This window comes from Falco cherrug, chromosome 8, assembly GCF_023634085.1.
Source record: "Falco cherrug isolate bFalChe1 chromosome 8, bFalChe1.pri, whole genome shotgun sequence".
In the NCBI taxonomy this organism is placed as follows: domain Eukaryota; kingdom Metazoa; phylum Chordata; class Aves; order Falconiformes; family Falconidae; genus Falco; species Falco cherrug.
The window spans coordinates 64546777-64571438 of NC_073704.1; the positions used below are offsets into that span (position 1 = coordinate 64546777).

General features: G+C 39.6%; 1 protein-coding gene across 1 annotated transcript in view; it reads left to right on the forward strand.

Moving 5' to 3' along the window:
• The first annotated feature begins 204 nt into the window (after positions 1–204).
• The window catches only part of LARS1 (leucyl-tRNA synthetase 1), a 33320-nt gene continuing 8862 nt past the window's right edge, over positions 205–24662 (forward strand). Inside the window, exons 1-27 of the mRNA XM_055718976.1 lie at positions 205–773; positions 2140–2258; positions 5521–5608; positions 6272–6352; positions 6786–6923; positions 8038–8199; positions 8899–9011; positions 9411–9474; positions 10009–10076; positions 10434–10659; positions 11678–11765; positions 11868–11944; positions 12623–12676; positions 13665–13805; positions 14468–14545; positions 15483–15568; positions 15658–15723; positions 15821–15903; positions 16556–16694; positions 18828–19040; positions 20444–20501; positions 21407–21470; positions 22079–22262; positions 22492–22582; positions 23431–23571; positions 24127–24267; positions 24362–24472. Coding sequence (XP_055574951.1) covers positions 768–773; positions 2140–2258; positions 5521–5608; positions 6272–6352; positions 6786–6923; positions 8038–8199; positions 8899–9011; positions 9411–9474; positions 10009–10076; positions 10434–10659; positions 11678–11765; positions 11868–11944; positions 12623–12676; positions 13665–13805; positions 14468–14545; positions 15483–15568; positions 15658–15723; positions 15821–15903; positions 16556–16694; positions 18828–19040; positions 20444–20501; positions 21407–21470; positions 22079–22262; positions 22492–22582; positions 23431–23571; positions 24127–24267; positions 24362–24472 — 2880 coding nt within the window. The 5' untranslated portion in view covers positions 205–767. The remainder of the gene's footprint in view (positions 774–2139; positions 2259–5520; positions 5609–6271; positions 6353–6785; positions 6924–8037; positions 8200–8898; positions 9012–9410; positions 9475–10008; positions 10077–10433; positions 10660–11677; positions 11766–11867; positions 11945–12622; positions 12677–13664; positions 13806–14467; positions 14546–15482; positions 15569–15657; positions 15724–15820; positions 15904–16555; positions 16695–18827; positions 19041–20443; positions 20502–21406; positions 21471–22078; positions 22263–22491; positions 22583–23430; positions 23572–24126; positions 24268–24361; positions 24473–24662) is intronic.

Here is a 24662-nt window from a genome sequence, read left to right on the forward strand (position 1 = left end):
ATAGAAGTCGCGAAGAGCCCGTCCTGAAGGTCAGAGGAGAACTAGCAGGCTAGGTCGAGCAAGCACATGAACCCTGGTGCGACATCTTTGGGGGGGGGGGGGGGGGGGGGGCTCTTAAAGGGGCAGCACGCCTTGCCGCCCGGGTGGCCCGCCACGGTGGCGCCCCCAACGGGAGCTCCGCGGGGCAGCGCAGCCCGGCTAGAGCAGGGGAATTTATTTTATTTTTCCCTTTTTCGAGGTTTTCGCAGGGGCTGGGGGGCCGCCCTGGCCTTTGCGTTGTCGAGCCCAGCCGCAGTGACGCGCCCCGGTGCCCCAGACGTGGGTCGGTGCTGGGGGGCCCAGCGGCTCGGCGGGCTCTGCCGGTGGCGCGCACAGCACGGGCAGGCCCGGCTGTCTGACCAGCGAGGCACGGCGCGCTTCCAGCGAGCAGGCCGGAGGCCCTGCCGCTGCTCGGCATCGCCACTGCCAGGCGGCCGCGCTGGCCCAGCGCTGAGAGCGGGCCTGTGGCGGCGCATGGGGAAGGCCCTGCGCCCGCCGTGCCCGGGGAGTGGGGCCGCGGGAGGCGGACGGCCGCGCTGCTCCCCCGCCGGGCCGCGCTCCTGCTACTGGTGGCTATTGACAGAGGCCTTCGCACCACCAAGGGCCCGCGCCTGCCCCACCCGCCGCCCCGCCGCCTTGGTACGGCCCGGCTCAGCCCCGCCCCGCCGCCTTGGTACGGCCCGGCAGCTGCGTGGCCTGCTTCCCGTCGGGCGCGGCGGCCCAGCAACATGGCGGTGAGTGGCTGCGGCAGCTGGGCTCTGCGCAGCGAGGCCGAGCGAGGGCTCCGGCTGCGCGGCCCTGCCTACGGGGTCCCCGCTTTGGGGCCGCTGTTCAGCGGCGGGACCGGGGCTGGCTGTCCGGGGGCCGCCGTCTCTTGGCCTGCGGCTGGCTACTAGCCGGTGCCGGTGCCTGGACTCCCCCCGTGCCAGCGGCGGGCGGCCTGGCCCGTTTCAGCGCGCCGTTCGGCGGTGTGCGGGGCTGTGGGAGCAGAGTCCCGGGCCCGGTGCCCTGGGAGGGTCGCGGCGGGAGCCTGGCGGTCCCCTCGGGTGTCCCTGAGCCCTCCTGCCGCCGGGGTCGGCGGGCACGGTTTGTGTGAAACTTGCGCTTTGAAAGCCCGAGCTTTCTGCAGCTGGTTTCATGCTTTTATAGGTGACATTATAATGAGTAAAATGATAGAGCCGCGCTAAGGTGAATGATTCAGTACCATGGGGGAAGAAGAGTCTAGTGATTACACTTCTTGGCCTGAGTTAGAGCCTTTCATTAAGTTCTTGTAGTATCTTTGTTTTTCTTTTAAAGGCATTTTGAGGTTTGCTGTAATACCTTTATTATTAATCAGACTTCTGTTTGCCTGTATGAGTAAAAGTAGGCACAACTTCTGCCCCAAATACCTTAGTAGTGCCTTGATCTTGGGGAAGTAAACCCATGCCCTCAAGCATTGTGCGTGTTGAGCTTTATCACTGTGGGATCTGTAGTGCATGTATCCTTTAATGCCTGCAGTATATTAGATGATAAAAGAATAAGGAGAAGGAATATTTCACACTTCATACTTACCTGAAGAACTCTCTTTGTGAACTACAGTTAGAGTACAGTTGTGTGACAGTCTTCTGGCATAGGGAGTGCTATTCCCACTTAAATGTATAGCAAGATGAAGGAACATTACCTGGGGTTTATGAAGAGTCTGGAACAAAACCGGAATTCTGTGTGGTGTTTTTTTTTTTTTTTCCACTAATGATTTACGTCCACTCCTATTGACTCAATTCAGGCACCTCCAGGTTTGTTAGCTACTGCTAAGGTGATCGGGTTTGGTAGTGTGTGTTATGTTGACTACTGTAGAGCACTTTGTGTTGGAAAGAGGTTTTTTAACCCTTTCCTTACAGATCTTAGATCTTGTTTCAGAAAGCTGAATTTCAAGGATACAGGTCTGCACAGACCAGTCATTGATCGCCTTAATGATGCTCTGTTGTGCTGTTATGCTGCAGTGTTACAGAGTCCAGAGAAATGCTTGCCCATAGCAAAAACATTTCAGGAGTGGTCTGTAATGTATTGCAATTCTGTATTTGTTGACCCATTCAGTCAAACTTTTCTTCTTACTATTAACAGGAACGTAAAGGGACAGCAAAAGTTGATTTCCTGAAGAAAATTGAAAAACAGATCCAGCAAAAGTGGGATGATGAGAGAGTCTTTGAGATTGATGCTTCAGGTAGACAGAACCAAAAGAGGTATTATTACTTTTTTTTTTTTTTTACAGGCTTTATCTTTAACTGCTTGAAGTATCTTTTCAAGGGAACTTTTTTCTTCAAAACCCAGGAGGGAAAAAAGTGGCCTCTTTTGAATGAGTAGTATTCTTGGATTATCTGGAGGTACTTACTTATGCATTAAGTTGGCATTTCTGTAGCTGACAACATGAAGCAATGGCGTACATATGTTTGGCCAAGTTCCAGCAGGATGCATTCCTTGGTATTTGCAGTATCCTCTGAGATTTTAAAAATGGATTCTCTTGGGTGACTTCTACTGTTTGATATGGAGGAGGCTTCTCAATGTGATGCCTGTGCCCTTACTTGTGAGAGGGCTTGTTCTGCTTTGCTGATAAAATAGTTAAACAAGTATCTTGGGTTCTGGTGTAGGCCAACCTGTTTTACTTTGTGTAGGAGTGGATGAGGGTCAGGTGTGTGATCATTACTGCTCCTCAGGTGAAGTGTTGTGATTTCTTTTCGTGCATAAACTATATTGCAGACATTTGTCGTGATACCTTGTTTGTCATAAGAGTTTTGGTTTGCACTTCTGTTGTATGTGCAGCTCCAGCAAAATAGTCCCAGAACTGAGTAAAGAGTGAAGGACCCAAATGGGTCAGAAGATTTGAATGGTAAATTAGGAGGTGTAATAAAAACTGTTGTGTGGGGAGGTGTTGCTCACACTTTTTTTTTTTTACTTAAATCAAAGCCTGCATTTCTTTTAAGTATTCACTGTCTTACAGGTTGAAATTTAAGGCTGCAATTAATACTTCTGACTTGAAACTGACCCACTACTTGACAACATAGAGCAATTTAGTATGAAATTTCAGTGTTCTTTATGCTAACATGTGACCACCTTCTAAATAGAGAAAAAGTTGATTTGCTGAAATAATGTTCTTACACTTCTAGGTAAATGCCATATATTTATTTCAGGGCTTTGTCTTAAACTTCTATCAATGTTTGTTAAATAGCTAATACTACTAAAAGCTACCCTGGAAGGGAGAGATGATGCTGGCAGAAAGTTTCCATGGCCAGGCCTTATATAGTCACAGTGGGATTTTATCCTGTAGCAGGAAAAGGCTTTATATAAGAAAATGTCTTTTCTTATGTTGAGATAGAGCTCTACTATGATGTAGATGGAACTGCTGTAAGAGATCTGTTGCTGTTCACGCAAAACTCAGTCCTAGGAGGTGATAGCAGGAATATCTGTATCATTGTTAAAATTCAGTTATTCAAAGAAAATGGACCAGGAGAGATGACCTATAACGTGGTTGGCCTTTTCCAAAACGCTAACTTGATAAATTCTTTGACATAATTCTGGTTTGAACCAGAGGAGATTCCCTAGGAAAAAAATAACCTTTATTTAAATAAGAATGGAATTCTACCACAGATATTCTTTGGTTGTTTTAATGGCTAACAACAATGATCTGACTTTTTTTTTATTTATTTATTATTATCTACATAAGAAGTTCTCTTTAACTTCAGTTCTAGTCACTGCATTTATTATTGACCAAAGAAGCACTATTCTGCTTCTTTGCTTGAAGCTTCCTCTGCTGATGTAATTTACTGTGTTTCTAGAGGGACTGTGTCTGAACCATCTCTTTGTTTTCTGCTGTTTCCTCATAATAATGCCATTGGTAGGATTACCTTTGGTCTTTTCTTTTGTTAAAATAAAAGAAAAAAACCACTCCTGTTGACATTATTGCTGTGTGTGGATCACAGAAACCGTCCTGAAGTTTATCTGTTTTTTTTCCTTTCTTTTTTAGTATTTGTCACTTCTAATTAATTTGAACTGCTGTGAATTTTACCTTGTTTTTCTTAGTTAAGGATTTTTTGTTGTTGTTGTTTATAGAGCATTCTGCTTTTAGTCTATGTTGGTTTTGGTCAATATGATATTTTGCTTTGGTAATGGCTTTCTGGTTGTGTGGTGCAATATTCCTGAGCTGCTGCCTGTTGATTATAGGAGGTGTTTATGGTTTTGTTTAAATTTTCTTCCACCTGGCTGGTTTCATAATTGTTCTCAGCTTTGTGAAATAGATTCTTCTGGGCTAGTAGGCATGTGTAGCATGAGTTTGAACTCTTCACTTTCCATGTGGCAGATAGTCTGCTGTGCTGCCTGAGCAGATGGCAAGCTTTAATGTTCTGTTGCATCCCTTTGTTTGTGGGGACGGGTTGGCTGGTGGTACGTGCAGTGCTGCTGGACTGAACTGATGTGGGGATGGCTGCCGCTTGCTCAGGGCCAGGTGGCAGCCTGAGGAAGGGATGGAGCAAAGCTGCTGGCAGGAGGAAGTGATTCATGGGTGAAGGGAGTGTGCTGTGGGTTTAAGAAAGCCTGTTTAACTCCTGGGTTTATTTCTGCCCCAGAGCAACCCTGAGAAACTTAAGACAGAACGTGGGAATGCTTAGCATGCTTGGGAGCCTGATTCCTCTTGGGTCGATAGGGTCGATACTCTTTACAGTGTAGAGAGGGGCTTCCTGGTGGAACAGCATTAGTTGTTTGGGTAGGTCTCTGACTGAAAAAGCAGTGACCTTGGCAATATGAGGTTAGTTATTATCTTGGTTTAGATTGACTTTCCTACAAAACAAATAACTAAAGCGGTGTAACAGGTGGCAGCTGCTTACATTGTAATATTTTGCAAGTGAGCAAATGACTTGGCCTTCATTTATGCATGCTTATACATCAACAGTAGCGTCTGAAGAGAAAAGACAAGGCACCAAGTAGAATGCAAAGGTTGAGGTAGAAATTTATAGTGTCCTGAAGATCTGGATATTATTTTAACTTGCTTTGAGAGGTCAGGTTACAGCAACACAATATGTATTCAAAACATCCTGTAACAATGTATCCTGTGAAGTGAGTAATTATTTACAGTGAGCCCCTAAAAAATCTGAACTGAGCCAGTGGGAGAGTAAATAGATGACTTCAAGTCTTTGCAGTAATTAATTTACAGAACCAGGATTAAAATTTGTTACCTTTGGGGAGATGTTCTACCTATTTCAAAGTCTCTTTGTGATGTCGGTCCTATGGGGGCTTTTTCTTTTGTGTTTTTTTAAATTTTTTTTTTTTAAGATGCTAAAACCTGTTAGTGTATCCGTTCTTTAAAATCAAAGACATTACGGGCAGGGGAAATATTTTAATGCCACTACAAGCTGATAATAGCTGAACATATCAGTGAACTGTTTTACCTGTACATCTTCTGATGGTTATTTTAAAAGCTAATTGTGTGTTTTAATTCTTTGAATTTCTTCTCAGCAAAGGAAAGTACTTTGTTACCTTTCCATATCCCTACATGAATGGCCGCCTTCACCTGGGACACACATTTTCTTTATCTAAATGTGAGGTAAGCATTTTCCTTTGCTAATACCTTCACATACTACTCTAGAACAAATGCTAATTTTGTAGTTAAATTTTGAGCTAACAGAATACCTCGCTAATTATTTTATAGATTCTGTAATGACTTATTCAAACTTTCCTTTTTTCCCATATTTTCAGTGGAAATACTGCTGGTTGAAGAGAAATGCCACTGATCACTTTTTTTTTTTTTAATTCTAGGAGACACAGACTACAGGTGTTTCCTCTATTCATTTGTTCAGATTTGCCAAGATTTTCAGGAGGTGCTGCTAAATGGCACAAACTTCACAAGAAAACTTACTCTCTCTTTTGTTTGTGATTACTGTGCCCTGATACCTGGGTGTTAACAAGTTTTAGGCTAGTGGATAGGATTCCACAAAATTGATCTCTCCTTTGCACCCATTTTTCTCTAGTCAAAAACAGCCCCTTGAAAATTAGGGAAGCTTGTACTTAAGCAGGCAGGCAGTGGCAGACCTGATAACCAAGTCTAGTTTCACCTTCTTTCCATTAATTAGCTTCCTAGATGCTGTTGACCACAGTCAGCGCGCTCTCAGTGGTTTCATGTTAAAGAATTTCAATTACTTTTTGAGAAGGGTGCTAGTTTAGCCTTATGCTGTTCTTGTTTCATCTGTTTCATTTTTCCACTTTATAGTTTGCAGTTGGGTACCAGAGGCTAAAGGGAAAGAACTGCTTGTTTCCATTTGGTCTACACTGCACTGGGATGCCTATAAAGGTAAGGTGTTCAGAGTTTTACCGAGAGGTTTTTCTAATGTATCTTATACTAAAGAGTACTTTGAGCGTTACTTACTGCCCATCCTGAACATCACACTAACTTATTAAAAAATTCATCAAGACAGTGTGATTTGGAACCTGAATTTGTAGTAAAGATCTGATGTGCTTGAACTGTATGTTATGAGTTTCTAGAAAATAAAATGCTTTAAAAATAAGTTTACCTATTGTATTTTTGGATTTGCAAGAAGATCCTTGCTATAAGCCTCTTCCTGCCATGGCAGGCGTTCTTGAAATTGCAAGATCTCATAGAAGTTAATGCCATGTCCAGAAAAAGTTCAAAGCATTGTAGTGAAATACAAAGTGTTATCAGTAAAAAGCACTCATTAGCTATGATTGAGGAAAAGTGCTGATAGACTATGAATAACTCTATTCAGGCTTGTGCGGATAAGCTGAAGAGAGAAATGGAATTATATGGCTGCCCACCTGAATTTCCCGATGAGGAGGAAGAAGAGGAAGACAGTTCTGCTAAAAAAGAAGAAATTATCATCAAAGACAAAGCAAAAGGCAAAAAGGTAAGATTTTAAAGACTTTCTGGATTGGTAGCTGTGCTCTCAAAGCTTCGAAGTATGCATTCAGGGTTTTTCCTCCTTCACACTTAGAGAAACCTGCAATACAAATATTTTGATTGTTTCTTTCCAAGGTAGCTGGGTACTTTTGAGGTAGACTTGGAGAAAAATGCATCTACTGCATGGTTTCAGAGATACCATTTTAATGCATGAAATCTTAATGGTGAAATGGTGCATTGTTAAAAAGGTTCCTGACAAAAATGAGATCATCCAGACTGATACTCTGATTTTTTTCTTTTCTTTTTTTTTTCTGCACAAAGCATTCACAAACAAGTTGTAGGAAATAACCCTGCTTTGTCAGAGGTAGGGGATGTATATACCTACTATTTGATTATTTTCTTGTAAATTGGTATCTAGCCTATTCTGGTTAGATAAGCTAAGTAAAATCATCCAATCTATTTTGGCTTATTGGGTATTTAATGAGATTTATGATTTTGGGATATCATAAAGCAAAGAGAGGAATCAAGTCTATGAAAAGCTTAGAGATGTTCTTTGGTGTGTTGTTTATGTATGCTAAAGAGATTGTCATACTGGAAGCATTAGATTTGGGATTCTGTCTGCTCTACATCAACAAAGATGTGATCTTGCCTACCCTTGCAGGTAGTAAGTTGCTGTTGGGTAGAGACGTATTTGAAGGACAAAAGTTGGAGAAAGTAATACCAGCAAAGTAACAGCAGAAAAAGTTTTTGATGCAAGGATATAGTGGAGGGCTGCTCTGTCTTTTCATGGTAAAAAACCCTATTTGTTTGACTACGCTGTTGGCAAACTGGTAATTTCTTGCCCATTTGTCATGATGCCCTTTCTGCGGATGTATCGGGTATATGTAAGCATGTAACCCTTGAAAAGACGAGGGGGTAATGTATGTGTGGTTGAATACAAGCTAGGAAACAGTGCAGATCAGAAACTAATCGGTAACACCTGGAATATATCTTGAATATATGGAATCTGTGTACCTTGAAATAGAAACCATAAGATTAATGGAGAAGAATGCTCTTGAGCATATAAAGCTGTCATGGATACAAGAATGTGCAATTTTTCCTAATCACAGTTGTCCTTTCAGAGTAAGGCTGCTGCCAAGGCGGGCTCTTCCAAATACCAGTGGGGAATCATGAAGTCTTTGGGTCTTTCTGATGAAGAAGTAGTCAGTTTTTCTGAAGCTGAGCATTGGCTGGATTATTTCCCTCCCCTTGCTGTGCAGGATCTGAAAAGCATGGGATTGAAGGTAACTGTTTGAAATCTAAAACTCAATGACAGAAGCAGCCATATATGTATTGTTACTATATTTATGAATATGTGGCTTCTCCTTTGGGACTATTTTCAGCATAATACCAACAATATTCCGGAAATACTTCTGGTATTTATGGAATTATTATTTTAAACTTTTAATAGACTTGAGTGATGATTAAGTGCTTGCTTACATAGTGCTTATACCCTATGCAGTGATCACAACTGGAAAAAAGAATCTAATAAATGAATTATGACTTTCACTTCTTGTTTCCAGATTAAGTAATTGTTCTGTAGTCAGTATTGATAGTATATTAGGAAGAGTAATGATGTGATACTAAATAAAGATACTTGTCCTTCTGACAACAGATTTTTTTTTTTTTTAAATAAAGACAGGTAGAGATTATGAAACAAGGTAGTGCTGAAATTTAACTTGAGCGGCTGGTTAAAACTTATAAAACCTCTCAAATTCACAGTCAGTAGATGGGGCTTTGAGTCTTTGGCATCTTAGCTCTGAAAGACCATGTACATACAGATTGCATAGTTATGTTCTTATGCATGCACCCTTTGTGTGATAATGCACTTGCGTTACCTTTTGGAGAGAAATTTCTTTTTATTTTTAAAACAGTTTTGCTGTTGTAAGGTTCCTTGAATTTCTTTCTTTATTTACTTACTGGAGACACGTATACATTTCTAGGTGGATTGGAGGCGTTCTTTCATTACTACAGATGTTAATCCTTATTATGATTCCTTTGTACGATGGCAATTTCTTACATTGAGGGAAAGAAATAAGATCAAGTTTGGCAAACGGTAAGCCTGCCGCTCAACTCTGAGTTTATTGTGAATATGGATAAGCTTAGCTTTACCGAAGATGGAACCCTATGACATGTCTCTAGAATATGCTTATAACTCACATTAAAGTGGAATCCTTTAATTTCAAATGCTCAACTAGACAGTAAAGCAGCATGTGCTAGCGCAGACTGTGAGATCGAGTTTGTTTCAGTTTTTCCATGGATACCCACTCAAAGCAAAATAAGGCCAATACTAAAGCTCTTACAAAAACTGAATGTTGACATTGGTGGAAAATATGAAAATACCATTGAGGTGTCTTTTTCGTAAAGATCTTCCCTGTGACACCATCACCCCCACCCCCAGCTTGGTGTACTCATTATTATATTTGCTACTGTATGAGTATATACCTTTTTTCAGATACACAATTTATTCTCCAAAAGATGGACAGCCTTGCATGGACCATGACAGGCAAACAGGAGAGGTAGTATTTTCAGTTGACATTTTTATGTGTTGCTTATGATCTTAAGTACTGAATGGAAAAATAAATTGTATCTTGGAGCAAAATTTATTTTGTATGTATAGAGTTACCAGTTCTCAGTTGTCGTGTGAAAATTGAATTAACTTCTTTATTGAAAATATTTGTCTTGAGCTATGGATAGTATTTTTTGGGATAGCTGCCTGCTGTGATTATTTGGCAATTTGTACTGATGCTGCTGGCACATCACATCATTATCTATCTGTTGAAATAAAACAAATAAACTGTTACTAATTTATGTGTTGCTGAGATAGTGCCTGTAACAAGTAAATTTTTGGATGTAGGAATAAAATAACCTCTCTCACCAGTCTGCATTTTAGTAAACAGCCATTTGTTTCAATGGAAATATGATTTACTTTGAAGAAAGCAACAGTACCTTAAATAGCATTTGGACTAGGTTGCTACAGAATAGGATTTATTTTCTGTAAGGGTTGAGTCAATGTTATATATTGATTGCTGCATTTTTTATGTGAATTGTAGGGTGTTGGGCCTCAAGAATATACGCTAATAAAAATGAAGGTGTTGGATCCTTATCCCACAAAATTAAGGTAGGTCTTGAACCTACTCACCATTACAAATTCTATCTTATGGCCAGAAGTGCCCATTAAATTAAGCAGTCTTGTTTTGCCTAATGCAGAACTTAATTCTACCCTGTTATTTCTGTCACTTCAAAGACTTCATCACTGTTTTGAGCTGCTATATTCCCTAGTCTGTGTGGAACTCAAATTGGAGTGTTTTCTTTAAAAAAAAAAAAAATCAAATTAAGAACCCACAAAGAACTTAATGACCCACTTTCATCCGTTGGGAAATGTTACTGAAAAGTTCATGTTATCTTAAAAGCATGTTCTGTATTACCCTGAATGTTTTTATTTTGGTGACTTATAAAATTCTTTCCCCCCGCTCAGTGGCCTAAGAGGAAAAAATACCTTCTTGGTGGCTGCTACACTCAGACCGGAGACCATGTTTGGGCAGACTAACTGCTGGGTTCGCCCAGATATGAAGTACATCGGCTTTGAAACTGTGAATGGGGATATTTTTATCTGTACCCAAAGAGCTGCCAGGAACATGTCCTACCAGGGCTTTACAAGAGATAATGGAGTCGTACCTGTTGTCAAGGAGCTGATGGGAGAAGTAAGCATCTTGCAGCTTGCTGGTCAGGCTTTCCTGTTCCTGTGAAGCTTACACTTACATAGGTGATGGTAGAATTCTAATTACAAAGAAAATATAGGAGCTATTACAAAAATTTTGGGAGTGTTTAGTGACTAAAAAAGCAAGTAGAAGACAGCTTCCTTGGCAGCTGAGCTACAGATACTTCTGAGAGATTAGCCTGATGCACTTACCTGTGGAGAAGGGCATTACTGTTGCCTTAGCATTACTTGATGAATGAATGGTTTTAGGTAACATTTTTCTGTATGCTGGGAAGAGTGATGACTTCTCTGAGGAATGGAAAGGGACAGAAAAAAATAGGAGCTAGAAAGGGTTATGTGGAAAAGGTTTTTTGTTGATGCTGACATTTCTGGTACATCTTTGTGAATGAAGCTTTCTTATCTTAGTAGCTGAGTATTAGTGAGTTTGAGATTTAGTATCCTGAACTCCTTAACTTCTGTGCTTTGAATAAGGGTAGTTAGTGCCATTTGTTCATCCTAATGCAAAGTTCTTTCATGCTGTTTGCATCGCTCAATCTCGGTTCACTAAAACTTGTCACTATGTTTCTTGATCCTGCTTTGAAGGATGAAGTAGAAAATACAGGGGTTTGGCGTTTTTTTCTTTCTTGGTAGACTTGATCTGAATTCAAGCAGATTAGGGAGATGGAAGACAACTGCAACATCTAGACTATGTCCTGTCAGTGCATAAATAGTCTTGAAAATAGGCTTTTTCTGCCTTTGTCTAACCTAGTTTTTGACAATATTATTTGTCTATATTATCTGGTATTTGACTTTTCTACCAGTAAATAGTCCATATACCATCTCAAATGGTATATGCATACTTTTCATATGTACTTTCTCTTTGTCTAACTAAATATATGTATTTATTTGTTTGTAATATATAAGTAATGCCAGCAAATTTAAAGAGTATCAGCCAGGAGAGCTTACTTGGCTAGGCTGAAAAAGTGGTATTTAATGTAATGATATTCCTTTGTTCTACATAGGAGATTCTTGGCGCTGCACTTTCAGCACCTCTCACCGCCTACAAAGTTACATATGCTCTTCCCATGCTCACAATTAAGGAAGATAAAGGTAACTTTACAGCAGTGTCTTGCCAAAGCCTGTTTGATGTGCACCGTGCATTCAGTATGTGTTGACTAATCTTTTGTCTGTTGTATCTTTTTCTTTGTTAAGGAACTGGAGTGGTAACAAGTGTTCCCTCTGATTCTCCGGATGACATTGCAGCCCTGAGAGATTTGAAAAAAAAACAGGTCAGCCTGTTAACTGAACTGCTTCTGTTTCTGTTTCCTTTCATAGTGTGGAGGGTCAAAAGTGGTTATCTGCTGGGTAAAATGAAACTCCCTTTAATTGGAGTTTTGCCATCTCTTAACTTGAAATCAAAGTAGTTAAAAATAAATGAAGTTAAAAACAGGTGGGCTGGGACAGATGTTTTTTCTCAGACTCCAAGGAGAGTTTTGGAATCGTGTAACTTCTGCTGCATGTTAGAGAAGAGTACTAGTGAAACAGAAATAAATTCCTGTTGTGCAAATGACTTCCAGACATGGGATTAAGACCTCTGTATGAATTTCAGTTTCTTAATTTGATAAAAAATAAATTGAGACTTAAAGTAGCTGTTGCTATTACAGCTTCAAGAGTACATCAGCATCTAAACAGCTATCCCTGGCTATTGAATTTTTGTCCCGCTCATTTTCAGGGTACAGCAATATTGTTTCTTCTGCTCTTAAAATTGTAGACAATTGTGACAGAGAGTCACGTGAAAATGAGATGAGGATTAAACTCATGTGAGAAATGGTGGGAAGGCAGGAAAAAAGTGGCTTTGCTTTATAAAATGTTATGTACAAGGAAGACCCTATGAATGGATGAAAACCTTTTAATTCTAGGTTTTTTCTATCCATATGGCATTTTATTTTTTCTTCTAACTTTCAAAGGCTTTGAGGGTGAAGTATGGCATCAAAGATGAAATGGTCCTGCCGTTTGAACCGGTAAGTACACCCAAGCACGGCCAACCATGATACATGTGACTTTGCATTCATGATGAGAAACGTACCAAGAACTGTGCCTGCCTTTTCCAGAATTTCTATTTAAAACTTCCTCAGCAGAAAGAGCTGAAAAGTTTAGAGTAAAGCTTTCATGTTTTGCTATAGTTTTACGATTTGGTCTGTTAGGGGTTGCAACCAAGATCTGTTATTCTGCCCTATACTTGTGGGAAATACTGTTTTGTGGGAGTTACTCGTTTGGAGAATGGGCTGTGTGATTATACTGATAACCGAATAAAACTTACAGCCTTAATAGCCAGATTATTATTGTATCTGTTCTGTGCAAAGAGCTCAAATCCCTTACTATTAATGCTGATTCATGGCTGAATCTGTTTTCATTGGAAAATATAAGTTACAGGTAAGACCATCCTGATATTCTGCATTACCATTGCTTCCACATGCTGGCTTCAGTACTGGTACAGCTTGGTACCAGTGTCATGTCAGGAGATAAAGCTGGGTTATCGCTTGCAGCAGGGCACATCAGTAGTATACTGGGGACTGCCAGGGATTTTTGATTTGATGAGTAGAATTGCACTAATACTTTTTAAGTCCTATGTAACTTGATTAGTATTAGATGCTGCAGATTTACAGAGTAGCACAATACAGTAGGACTTTGACATGCCCTAGCACCTGCTTTTGCTGCCATTGGGGTTCTTGGGTTAATATTGATTTTGGCCAAGATACCATGTAGCACAAATTCTTTCAAGTAATGAGTAATGACTGTGGTTTTTCCCACCTTCGTAATCCCTGGTTCAAACTCCCACATCAGCCTAGGGACTGAACCAAGCAAAGTGTACTTGTCTCAGTTGCATTCAATGCATCACTTTGTGAAGCTTGTGAAATCTGGGGAACAAAACTTTGTGTAGACTATAAATGTCTAAAGACATTGCGATAACTTGAACTGAATATCTGATGCTGTTTTGTTAATTCTCAGGTGCCCATCATTGAAATCCCTGGCTATGGCAACCTTTGTGCTCCATTAATCTGTGATGAGCTCAAAATCCAGAGCCAGAATGACAGAGAGAAGCTTGCTGAGGCCAAGGAGAGAGTGTACATGAAAGGATTTTATGAAGGAGTGAGTAATAATAAAAGATTTTGATAAGTGTTTTCTTGCTGAGTTTGATTAGGAGAAAAAGTGGCTAAAGATAATAATTGTAATTTTAAAAAAGACTGTAAGAAAGAAGGGAGGGGTTTTTTTCTTTTTTCCCTGGACCACTTTTCATTTAGACTTCTACAATCAGTTTCTGCAGTTGGAGGAGTTTTGTAGAATTGAAGAAAGAGAATGGAGGAATGTGTGAATGCAAACTGAGATTTATAATCTGATTTCTTAGCAAGTGATCACTTTCTGGGGAGTTGACCAATTTTGCTACAAGTATTGTTTTGGAAGCTGATATGAAGAGAGCAATGTGTTGGTGTGGGTTGTTTGTTTGTTTTCCCTCCTGTGTTTACTTGTGTAGTGGATTACTATGATGTATTCCTCAGCTGTTTTCTCGTAAGCTGGCAACAATTTTTATTTCTGACTATCCGTGTTTGACTGTCTGTGTGCATGCTGACATGTATGCAAACTCATTTTGGGTAAAGATGACTGTATTTAATGGAAAAAAGCCAAGCTTTGTTGCTGTTTTTTGCATTTCAAAGATTGCAGTGACTGCTCCTTTATGTTGATCTAAAGAGCTATTGCACCTATTAATTGTTAGTTTTTTTTAAAAAGCAACTTCTGTGACCTGTCTTTTACAGGTAATGTTGGTGGATGGATTCAAAGGACAAAAAGTTCAAGATGTCAAGAAGCTTATTCAGAAGATGATGGTGGATAATGTATGTGATAATTTAGAAGCAGCTGCATGCATACTATCCATTTTGTCCTTTTCATAGTAGCTGAGTTGCTAAAGAAACCTCTCTGTTTTTGTTCTGCAGTCCTCTCAGTGGTGCTTTGGATCGCGACAGAGTCCAAAATAACTGCTAGCAGAAAGACCTTGTGCTCTTGGACTAAGTGGGATGAATAGCTTATTTAGAGATCTCTTACTCCCTGCTTCATCCCATCACCTTGTCTAGGAAATATTTTGATGGTTTGATTTAATCTTTGATATAGTTGGGAGAATACTGGAAGTGTAGGATCTGAATTGACAGTCTTTTTCCAGCCTGCCAATGAAGGTTATTCATGGTGTGCAAACACCCCATTTCTGGGGTTCATCGTGCAGAGAAAGAAGAATAGTACATGAACCATGATAATGTCATCTCTTTATTAAAATTTTCCTCATGAGGACTGGAAGTGGGAGAGGCTTCAGTTATTTAGTCAATATTCCTTTGCTGTTGCAGCATTGTTCTGTTCAGATTATAATACACTTCATCCTGCGTAAGAATACATGGTTTGTGAAGGTAGAGTTAAAGCTCACCATTCTATTTTTCTTTACATTCCCCCCATCCCTCTGTCCCCCAGGGCTTTCTAGAAGCTGTTGTAATCAGTAGGGGCATAGTCAGTAATATTTTGTGCTTCTGTCCTCCTTTTTGTCATGCATGGAGACATTCTTTACAAAATTATGTGAACCAATACCTCGGAGAAGTACATAGCCAAGTGTTGCCCTCATTTTACTGAAGTCAGTGCTGAGACAGAGAGCCTGTGCGGTGATGAAAGCCATGTAAGAAATGCTGTAAAACAGATTAGAATGGAGAGGATAATTTTTAGTAAGATGTGAGGATTTTCAAGACTGTTAAGTACTTAAATCTTAGCTTTTATTGCCCTTTAAACTCTTAGGGTGAAGCCATGATTTATATGGAACCTGAGAAACAAGTTATATCGAGGTCTGCTGATGAATGTGTTGTGGCCCTTTGTGATCAGTGGTAAGTGAAGTAAAGCTGTAGTTATAAAGTTACTGCCAAGTTATATTCTACTTGTGGATTGCTTTGTTACAGTAAACTTTTCCTTGTAGGTATTTAGATTATGGTGAAGTGACCTGGAAGAAACAGGCATCTGAGTGCTTGAAACATCTGGAGACGTAAGTTGTAAAAGTAGATAATAAAGTAGAGTAATTGTTTACTGCTGGTGGTGGCAGTCTAAGAGGGCTGAGAGGTGTAATAGTTTATTTCTTACAGGTTTTGTGAAGAGACGAGGAGAAATTTTGAAGCTACTTTAGGTTGGCTACAGGAACATGCCTGCTCCAGGACATACGGTTTAGGTAGGCAAAACACTCCTTTTCTAACTCAGTGCTTCATGAGAATGGTACTCATCCCTTCACTTGGAAGACTTAAGTGCTATCTAGAATCCAAAATGGTATAGTTAAGTGTAGAACAGATTTATCCAACTTGCACCTTGACGCAGCATGCCAGAGAAGACACCCTTTCTTGAAAATGCACGTGGCCAGGGGTAATTTGACTTTTGCATTACTACAGTGGTGTTGTGTGGCATCTCTGTAGCTTTTTGCCTGGGCCGTTGATTTGGAAGGGACTTCAGAGGAAGAAACTAACACCATTTCTCAGGTGTTGTTCTTACATTCTGGCTAGCCTTCCTCTTGTGTAGCTTGTGACATGGGACAGCTGTTATAACTGCATTAGAATACACAGCAAATGATCATGAGCTGAAATTTGTTCGATATGTTTGTTTAGAAGCTGACTAGAGAAATAGCAAGTATTTTTTAATAAAATTTTCAAATGTCTGAGTTGAATTTTTAACAAAAGGACTTTTAAAAGCATAAGCATGAGTACTTGCGCACGCGTGTGTGCGCATCTGTGTTCCACTGAAAGTCATAAACTGCTTAGGTATGCTCGAGTGTCATGCGTGTTAGTAGGGGTGTTATGATTGTACCGATACCTGGCTTGCGTCTCTTTTAGGTACCCGGTTGCCTTGGGATGAGCAGTGGCTGATAGAATCTCTCTCCGACTCAACCATCTACATGGCCTATTACACAGTGGCTCATCTGTTACAGGGGGGCAACCTGAGGGGCCAAGGAGAATCTCCTCTAGGCATCGGGTGAGGAGAGCGAACTGTTAAATTTTCTTGTTTAATTTGGTATGCTTATCTCCTGAATTGCTCTTGACACAGACTTGCCAAGGGGGCCGATTTCTTTGCTTTTGTGTTTAAAAAGCATTGTTATTAAAACTTAACCTGCTGTTAGCAAAGTTACAGCAAATCTACAGAAAGGGAATAAAGAAAGAGAAAGGAGTATCGTGGCTGGAGAGAGAGGAGGAATGTCCCTGAAAGCAAACTATATGCAGAGTAAATCACCTTTTTTAGTAGTTGTTTGACTTGCTTTGAAATGGTCCTTGCCAGGTGTTTTTGAGTGATTGGTTTCAGTGGCTCCTGAAGTGTCTCTGCTAATGGAGACTGCTTTGCAACTATAAAAAGTTGCATGCTTCGGTGCTCAAAGCAAGCAACATTAGCACTTAGTTTTTGTGACACTATTAAAAGTTGGTAACTGTCTTAGAAACTTAAAATGATCTTTTATGCACAACTCCTATGTAGAAGCCCTTAAAGTAAGAGGGAGAAGAAGACATTTGTACCAAAATACCTAAGACTGCTCTGTGCCCTTTTGGGTGGGAGAGGTGGTGAACTTTCAGTGAGAGAGATGAGATTGTACAACTCATCTGGAATTGGAAAAAAAAACACTTTAATCTTGCCTTGAATCTTATGTTCTATTTCTGCATGTTTTATGAGCTGTTTTCTGGAGTAGTTTACGCGTTGGAACTGGAACTTACCTTATTTGATACTATAATTAATCTGAGAAACATTTTCAAAGTAACAATTCTTAGAAACAGAAATAGTTCTGAAAGACTTGGCAAGGCTTTCATTTTAGCTCAAATCTCTCTTAATTATAGAGGCTACTTATGTACTAGTCATATCTGGAAACAAACTTTGAAGTGAGCAACCTGAGCATTGAATTATACTTAATGACATGAGATCTATATACAATTGGAGCATACTCTTATGTGAGCAGATAACATCTTTCTTACAGTGTTAGCAAACACTTTTTACTGAGGCTTACTCTGTGAGGTAAAGTGAAAGGGGATTTATGGCACATCATGTCAGTCATCATTCAGTTACAACAATCTTTGGCACCAAACATAGAAGCTAAGTCACAGCACACCATTTAGAGCATAGAACAGTAACTACCAGAACTAAAGCAGCCAACTGGTGCATGTAAGACTTTTTTCTAGACTGGTGGTATCGACTGTCATCTGAACTAGTTGTTTAATATGTGCTGGAAGTGCTTTGGATCCATAATGCTCTTCCTCTCTGCATAATTTAACAGTCCAAAGCACTTTAGTAGATGTTAACAAATAGTAAACTTTGATTTGAAATTACTTAATTTGAAATGTGTGCAGGTAGTATCTGGTGGACTCCAGAGAAATTCTGAAGGGCCAGGAATAAAAATCTCTGTAGAAACAAGAAGGATATTTTTTTAATGCAGGCTAGTGGCTGCAGAACTGTGGGTCTGAGTTGCATCTCATCAGTATTTTCACTGAAAATTGTGGATCCTATCTTTGGTAATTGGTAAAATACGTCTTACAGTAAATGTTAATTTTGAATGGATTAATTCTATTCAAAGTGGAAAAAGATCATGGATTTTTCCATGTAGGAGGTGACTTTGAATTGTAGAATAACTCTCTTGTACTCCTGCTCTTTCACTTTTCTGGAAGCCAGAAGGAATGGCGCTGTGACCCAGTGCAAGGAAGGGCAGAGAAACATATGTGCTAGTAACAGGTTTTCAGTATTCAGTTAAGGTCACAAGTGGTGCTGGCGGTGGGGTGGGGGCAGCATTTGGAAAAGAAATTATCAGGTTCCCAGAACATTCAAGATAATGCTTTCATTATTAATTACTTTATGCAAGACTTCATACTTTATTAGGAAATACCAAAGGGCAATTTAAGCAGGGCATGGCCTGACCAATTCTGGAATTCTGGGTTCTGATTTTGTGACTGATGTTGGACTCCCTCGTCTGATCTTAGACAAAGTACCTGTGCACTCTTCGTCCGTGTTTGCTCTGCTTATCAAATGGAGTGTGTTGTGAGAATGAATCGACAGTTTTAAGCTGTCTTCTACAAAATTCTGTGGAGTGTAAGCGAACTTTTACTGACATCTCAGTATGGGATTAATTCTGTGCAGGGCATGTCAAATGAGCAAAGAAGTTTGGGATTACATCTTCTTCAAGGCAGCTCCATTTCCTAAAACAGAGATTCCAAAAGAAAAGTTGGATAAGCTAAAGGAGGAGTTTGAATTTTGGTATCCCGTGGATCTCAGAGTTTCTGGCAAAGATCTTGTTCCAAATCATCTGTCATACTACCTCTACAATCATGTGGCTATGTGGTCAGATCAAAGGTAAGTTTGGAGATAATGCAAAATAGTTGTGTAGGAGATAAAGCTGGAGTTTGCAGTTCTGGTTCATTTGCTAATGGCTTTTTTGGAGTGTGCAACATTCAGAATTAGGTTGAAAATGCATTCTTCCATATTGCAGCTTTGTTCCAGTTGTTTATAGTAGAAGTTACTGAAATTGAATGCTTTCTACTATTATTTCCCCAGTTATTTTCAGGAATCCTTTGAAGATCTTAGGATGCAAGATTCTTAAGTACAAATTTTAAAACATTATTTAAAGAAAAACTGAAATCTGTGTAATATGACTTTAGTTGACTTGCTGAAATCCTGTGTGTTCTAAATACTGAAATTCTAGCACGCAGCATAATTGACTTGGCAGTTTCAATTAGCTCTAGAGCAAACATAAAGATTAATATGTCCTAACTAAACAGTACCTTGGCTTGGTGTTTCTTTAGAGGATACGTGTGAAAACATACTGAGACAGCGTTGGTGTATCTTCAGGTTTTTTTCGTCCTTTGGGAGTGGAGACAATACTGAGCAGCAGCATCTAGAGCTAAATCCAATTGCAGCCGCTGTTGGAATTGTGGTGCCTGATGCTATTTTGCATTTGTTTTAGCTGTCTATGCAAGCATGAAATGATCAGTTAAGTAGCCACCTGAAAAAGCAAATGTGCAAAAGTAGAGAACAAATTTTAACTTCAGCTTTCATTGGCCTGTTTTGTAAGAGTCAAATGTCTTCTGTAAATATCTCCTCCTATGGATTTTTCAGTGTGGAATTGTATTCCTGCGCTGGGATTTTAAATTACACTGTTATTATTAAGTTGTCTTAATTACTTCTCAAGGATCGTTAGAACTACACTTATATATTGCCATGGACTGCAATACAGGTTGAGAGTCTTTGTTGATCACGTGGTGCTTTTAGAAAGATGTAGTTCTGTGCACGAAGAAGCTGTGTTTGCATTCCCTTCAACCTCTGTTTAAGCATTGTATAAAACTGTATATAGGAAAAGCTGTTTTCTGATGTGTAGTAAAGATGACCGTGGGCAATTTGGTGTCTGCTTCCTCCATTAGAGATATGTGGGACCTAGCTCGATCAAGTTCTGTTGGGCAATGCCAGTCACTGGCCTTTAAATTAAATGTAGCTGAATAGAGGGAGGTGGGGTAAATGAAGTATAATTGTAGGTACAGTGCTCCCTGCTTTGCATTTCAGCCATGATAATCGCTTAGTCCTTGCATTGTAGTTCTTTTCATCTTCAAAGACACTCCTTAATTTTAAGACACCCCCTAGGTATTTTTTGAAGATTCCACTTAAGGTGTTTATCCCAAACTGGAACGTAAAATCTTTGTTCTTTTTTTAAAAGAGAAATTGTATTTGCTTTACCAAAGGCTTTATATCTTGTCTTGAAACAGAGAGAAATGGCCAGTAGCTGTGAGAGCAAATGGACATCTTCTTCTCAATTCCGAAAAGGTACAGTGAGGTTTCATGTATGAGATGGCTTTGGTGGTTGTCAAAATAGGCACTTGCCAGCCAGACTGGAAAAATTCTCAGAATTTAAGAGGAGGAAATAGTGAAAATTCTAGTGTCTTCATTGGTGCCCTCCAGTTTTCCATTCATCAGAAGCAAAGATCTGCCTCGCATCCAATTTTATGTAATGCTTTTCTTAAGTTAGTTCTTGTATATCTTCACCAGTTTAGTAAAGATATCAGTACATTTCTATTAAGTTTTAGGGTAATATAGAATGATTTTATTTTTTGTTTTACTAAATTTTAGCTTTGTCAAGCATTGGGGTAGGTACAATGAGAGATAAGTTTGTGGCAATAACTTGCTAATGTGTGTGAGTTCTGAAATTGAATTTAATTAGAAGTGCCTGAACATAGAAATTGGGTCTTGGAGACTGTCTAATGTGAATCAAAAAACCCCCACCAGAGTCTGTCTTGAAAAATCAATGCAGGATGAGCTGAAAATGCCAATTTTGAAGTAGTATTTAAATTAGGTGATTCCTGGAATTAAATTTTGGTACCTGTTGCCCTGTTTTTCAAAGCCTGACAAGGTCTGGGGTTGAACCCAAATGATGCAGAAGGCAGCTGCCACTTCCCTGCAGGTGTGGCTTTTATGGACCTTAGTAGTAACAACTGGTGCAAATCTCAAGACAAGTTTGACATTCAGGAGTTGAATAAGTGCTTGCAAAATTTAGCCTGCTTTTGCTGTGACATCTAGTTCAGATTTACTAAATTGCTTTTGCTGTGATTCATGAGCAAATACTTTCTCAATGGTTTGCCCAAACTCTTGTTGCATCTGTCTTAATTACTGAACAACAAAATGGATGTGTGAGAAAACAAAGACTCTTTCTGGTTGGTTTTTTTTTTTTTCAGATGTCTAAATCTACAGGCAACTTTCTTACCCTAACTCAAGCTGTTGACAAGTTTTCTGCAGATGGTAAGTATGTTCTGACCTACATCTGGTTTTCAGTTGTGCCAGAATGACTAAAATTAGTGTTTTACTCTCAGAGGAGCCATGGCTTTATTGGAGTATGGAATGCAATAAATCTACTGCTTACCACCTGTTCTTGTTTGAAAAGCTAAACTCTAGTTAGAAAACTAGGAAGCATGTTAGCACAACACATATTTCAACCTGGAACTGGTACTGGTGTTGAGACTTTCTAGAGGGTGCCTGTCTCATTCTTCCACGTTAATTTAAGAGATCAAACCATAAGACATGTACTGTTGATGCACATGGTGTGTATACATGCACACTTGTGTCCCCTCTTGCATGACCTTGTTTTTTGGACAGTGACTGTGCTAGTCTCCTGGTTCTTGGTGTCTGTCTGTTTTCCTTACTAAGGAGGGCAGTGTACCTCTCCTGGATAAAGTGTACTCTTTGAGACATCTCTCTCTAGTTGGCCAGGCAGTTTGTAAATTCACTTTGCATTTTATTAGTTCATAATGAATTACAATTAACACTTCATTCTGAGTCCCATGCCTTCTGTATCTATATCTACCAGCTAATTGCATGCCAGCCATGTCAGCTGATCCAGTTTCTTTCAGGCATGCGTTTAGCCTTGGCTGATGCTGGAGACACTGTTGAAGATGCCAACTTTGTGGAAGCTATGGCAGATGCTGGCATTCTTCGTCTTTACACATGGGTGGAGTGGGTAAAGGAGATGATTGCCAACAGAGACAGTCTGAGAAGTGGTCCTGCCGACACCTTCAATGACAGAGTCTTTGCCAGGTACTGTACAAAGGCTAATAATACAGTTTGGTCCATTTTTTTTCCTTGCAAAGAGCATCTCTGAAGTTATCTTTTTCCCTACAAATTAATGAATTTTACAAAACACATTACAGAATAGGTTATGGGATTGTGCTGCACTGTTGACATTGATAGTGTTGTTTTTACAGTGTTGCCATTATGTGGGGCAGACTATGCAATACTGATGTTTTCGTTTCCCCATCCTCCCTAGTGAAATGAATGCAGGCATAATGAAGACAGACCAAAATTATGAGCGGATGATGTTTAAAGAAGCTCTGAAAACTTGCTTCTTTGAATTTCAGGTGGGAGGTCTTTTTTCAGGTGTAAGAAACTAACACTTAGTGTTTGTTACTTTGTGGATTTCTCTTGATCCTGATGTCTGTGATGGTTAGTTACACAGCTGAATTGGCATCAGAATTGTGCCAAGAAATGAGTACTTTAATGGAATAAATCTAAAATGAAAAGGTAGTCTTGAGTCATTTTACAAATGTCCAGAGGAATACAACTGTGATGCTGCAAATAGTCCTGCTATCTAATATGACCAAAAAGCTGCTTAAAAAAAAGACATTATTAAAAATTGTTTCCTTTCTTTAGCTCCTTTGTAATAAGGAATTCTTAATCAGAAATCCAGATAATGTATCAACAAAATTGTTTTAAAGCGGAGTACTTTTTGGTATATTCCATAAACCATGTCTCTGGAGTGTCTGCTGAACCATGCTACTTCACTTAATGAATTATAGAGACTCCTTTATGTGGCTCTTTTATGATATTCAGGAATATGATTAAGTGGGCTGAGTTATAATGATAGATCATATTCACTGCCTTTTTATTAATAATTATTAGTATCTTCATGCAAGCTATTTGGGATGATAGCACCTGATAAACAGTTGTGGTTATTTTTGTCTTTTATGTCTGTGCCAATAAATGCTTTTAGAAAGTACCATATTAATGCAAAAGTCAAATGACCAACTGACAGATTCACACTCAGGTACTTAAGGAAAATACAGTTCTTGAAATAATCTATTTATTGAGTTCCAAGCTGCTTACATTCTAAAGGTGTATTAGAAGAAAAATTGTGTGTGTGTTCTTCTAAGTGTTTCTCCATGGCAGTTGGAGTGTGTTAATGATGGTTGCATTGGCTGTGTTTCAGGCAGCAAAAGATAAATACCGTGAGCTGGCGATAGAAGGAATGCACAGAGAGTTGGTGTTTCACTTTATTGAAGTTCAGACTCTGCTGTTGGCTCCTATCTGTCCGCACTTATGTGAGCACATCTGGTCACTGCTGGGAAAGGTACTAATGATTCAGTTCTGTCATTTGATTTGGATCTGAACTTCTACTGATTTTTAGTAAGGCTCGTATCAGGCTTACAGATGTCTTACATATGGAAGTAGAAGAAGCATGTCTTATAATATGAAGAGTCATAATAGCTTGTTATGCGTAGGACAGTGAACGTACAGAGTTGGTCTGTTGTGATGATACATGTGACTTTAATACAAGTGTTTTGGTTGTCTACTGACCAAGAGGTGACCTAAAATAAACCAAATGGTGCCATATTTCTATGCTTGTGCATGAAACTTAGGGTTGTTTTTTTTTCCAAGTGCCTTGTGCTTATAGATGAGATTATGTAGCTATATGGCATGTGTAATTGTATAGTCCTTAACACACTTGCAGATAAATGCTTGTTGGCTGTACACTTATTCCTTTACAGCCTAGTTATAGGTGGGTGCTCAATGAGATTCAAACTGTCTAAACTCCAGTTTCCACTCAAGCTATAACAGGTTGAAAACCCACCAGGTACTAGTGTGTTTTCATCTTGGTGCATGTCATATCTTCCTTTCTTCAAAGCCTGATTCCATCATGAGAGCCTCATGGCCGATAGCAGGTCCTGTAGATGAGGTATTAATTCGCTCTTCTCAGTACCTTATGGAAGCAGCTCATGACCTCCGACTCCATCTCAAGAACTACATGGCACCTGTGAAAGGAAAGGTGAAGTGTGCTAGGTCATCTTTTTAAGTGTGCATACTTGATAATTCTGTATTGCCTCAGGATCCCTTCCTAATTTTTTTTTTTGTTTCTTTAGAAAGGTACTAAAGAACCTTCCCAGAAGCCTTCTCACTGTACCATCTATGTGGCAAAGAGCTACCCGCCTTGGCAACACATCACCTTATCAGTTCTGCACAAGCACTATCAGGTGGTCATCCTTCCATGTTTTTGTGCTGCTTATCTGCTTTTTTGTGGGCTCTTTCCTTTTCTATCTGTAAAAAGCTTATAAGCAAGATACTTTTAATATTTATGCTTTCACAACTGTGCAATAGATTTTGGTGCTTAATAAGAATGTCCTAAGGAATGTCATTGATTTGACAGTATGATTTCATTGGTTT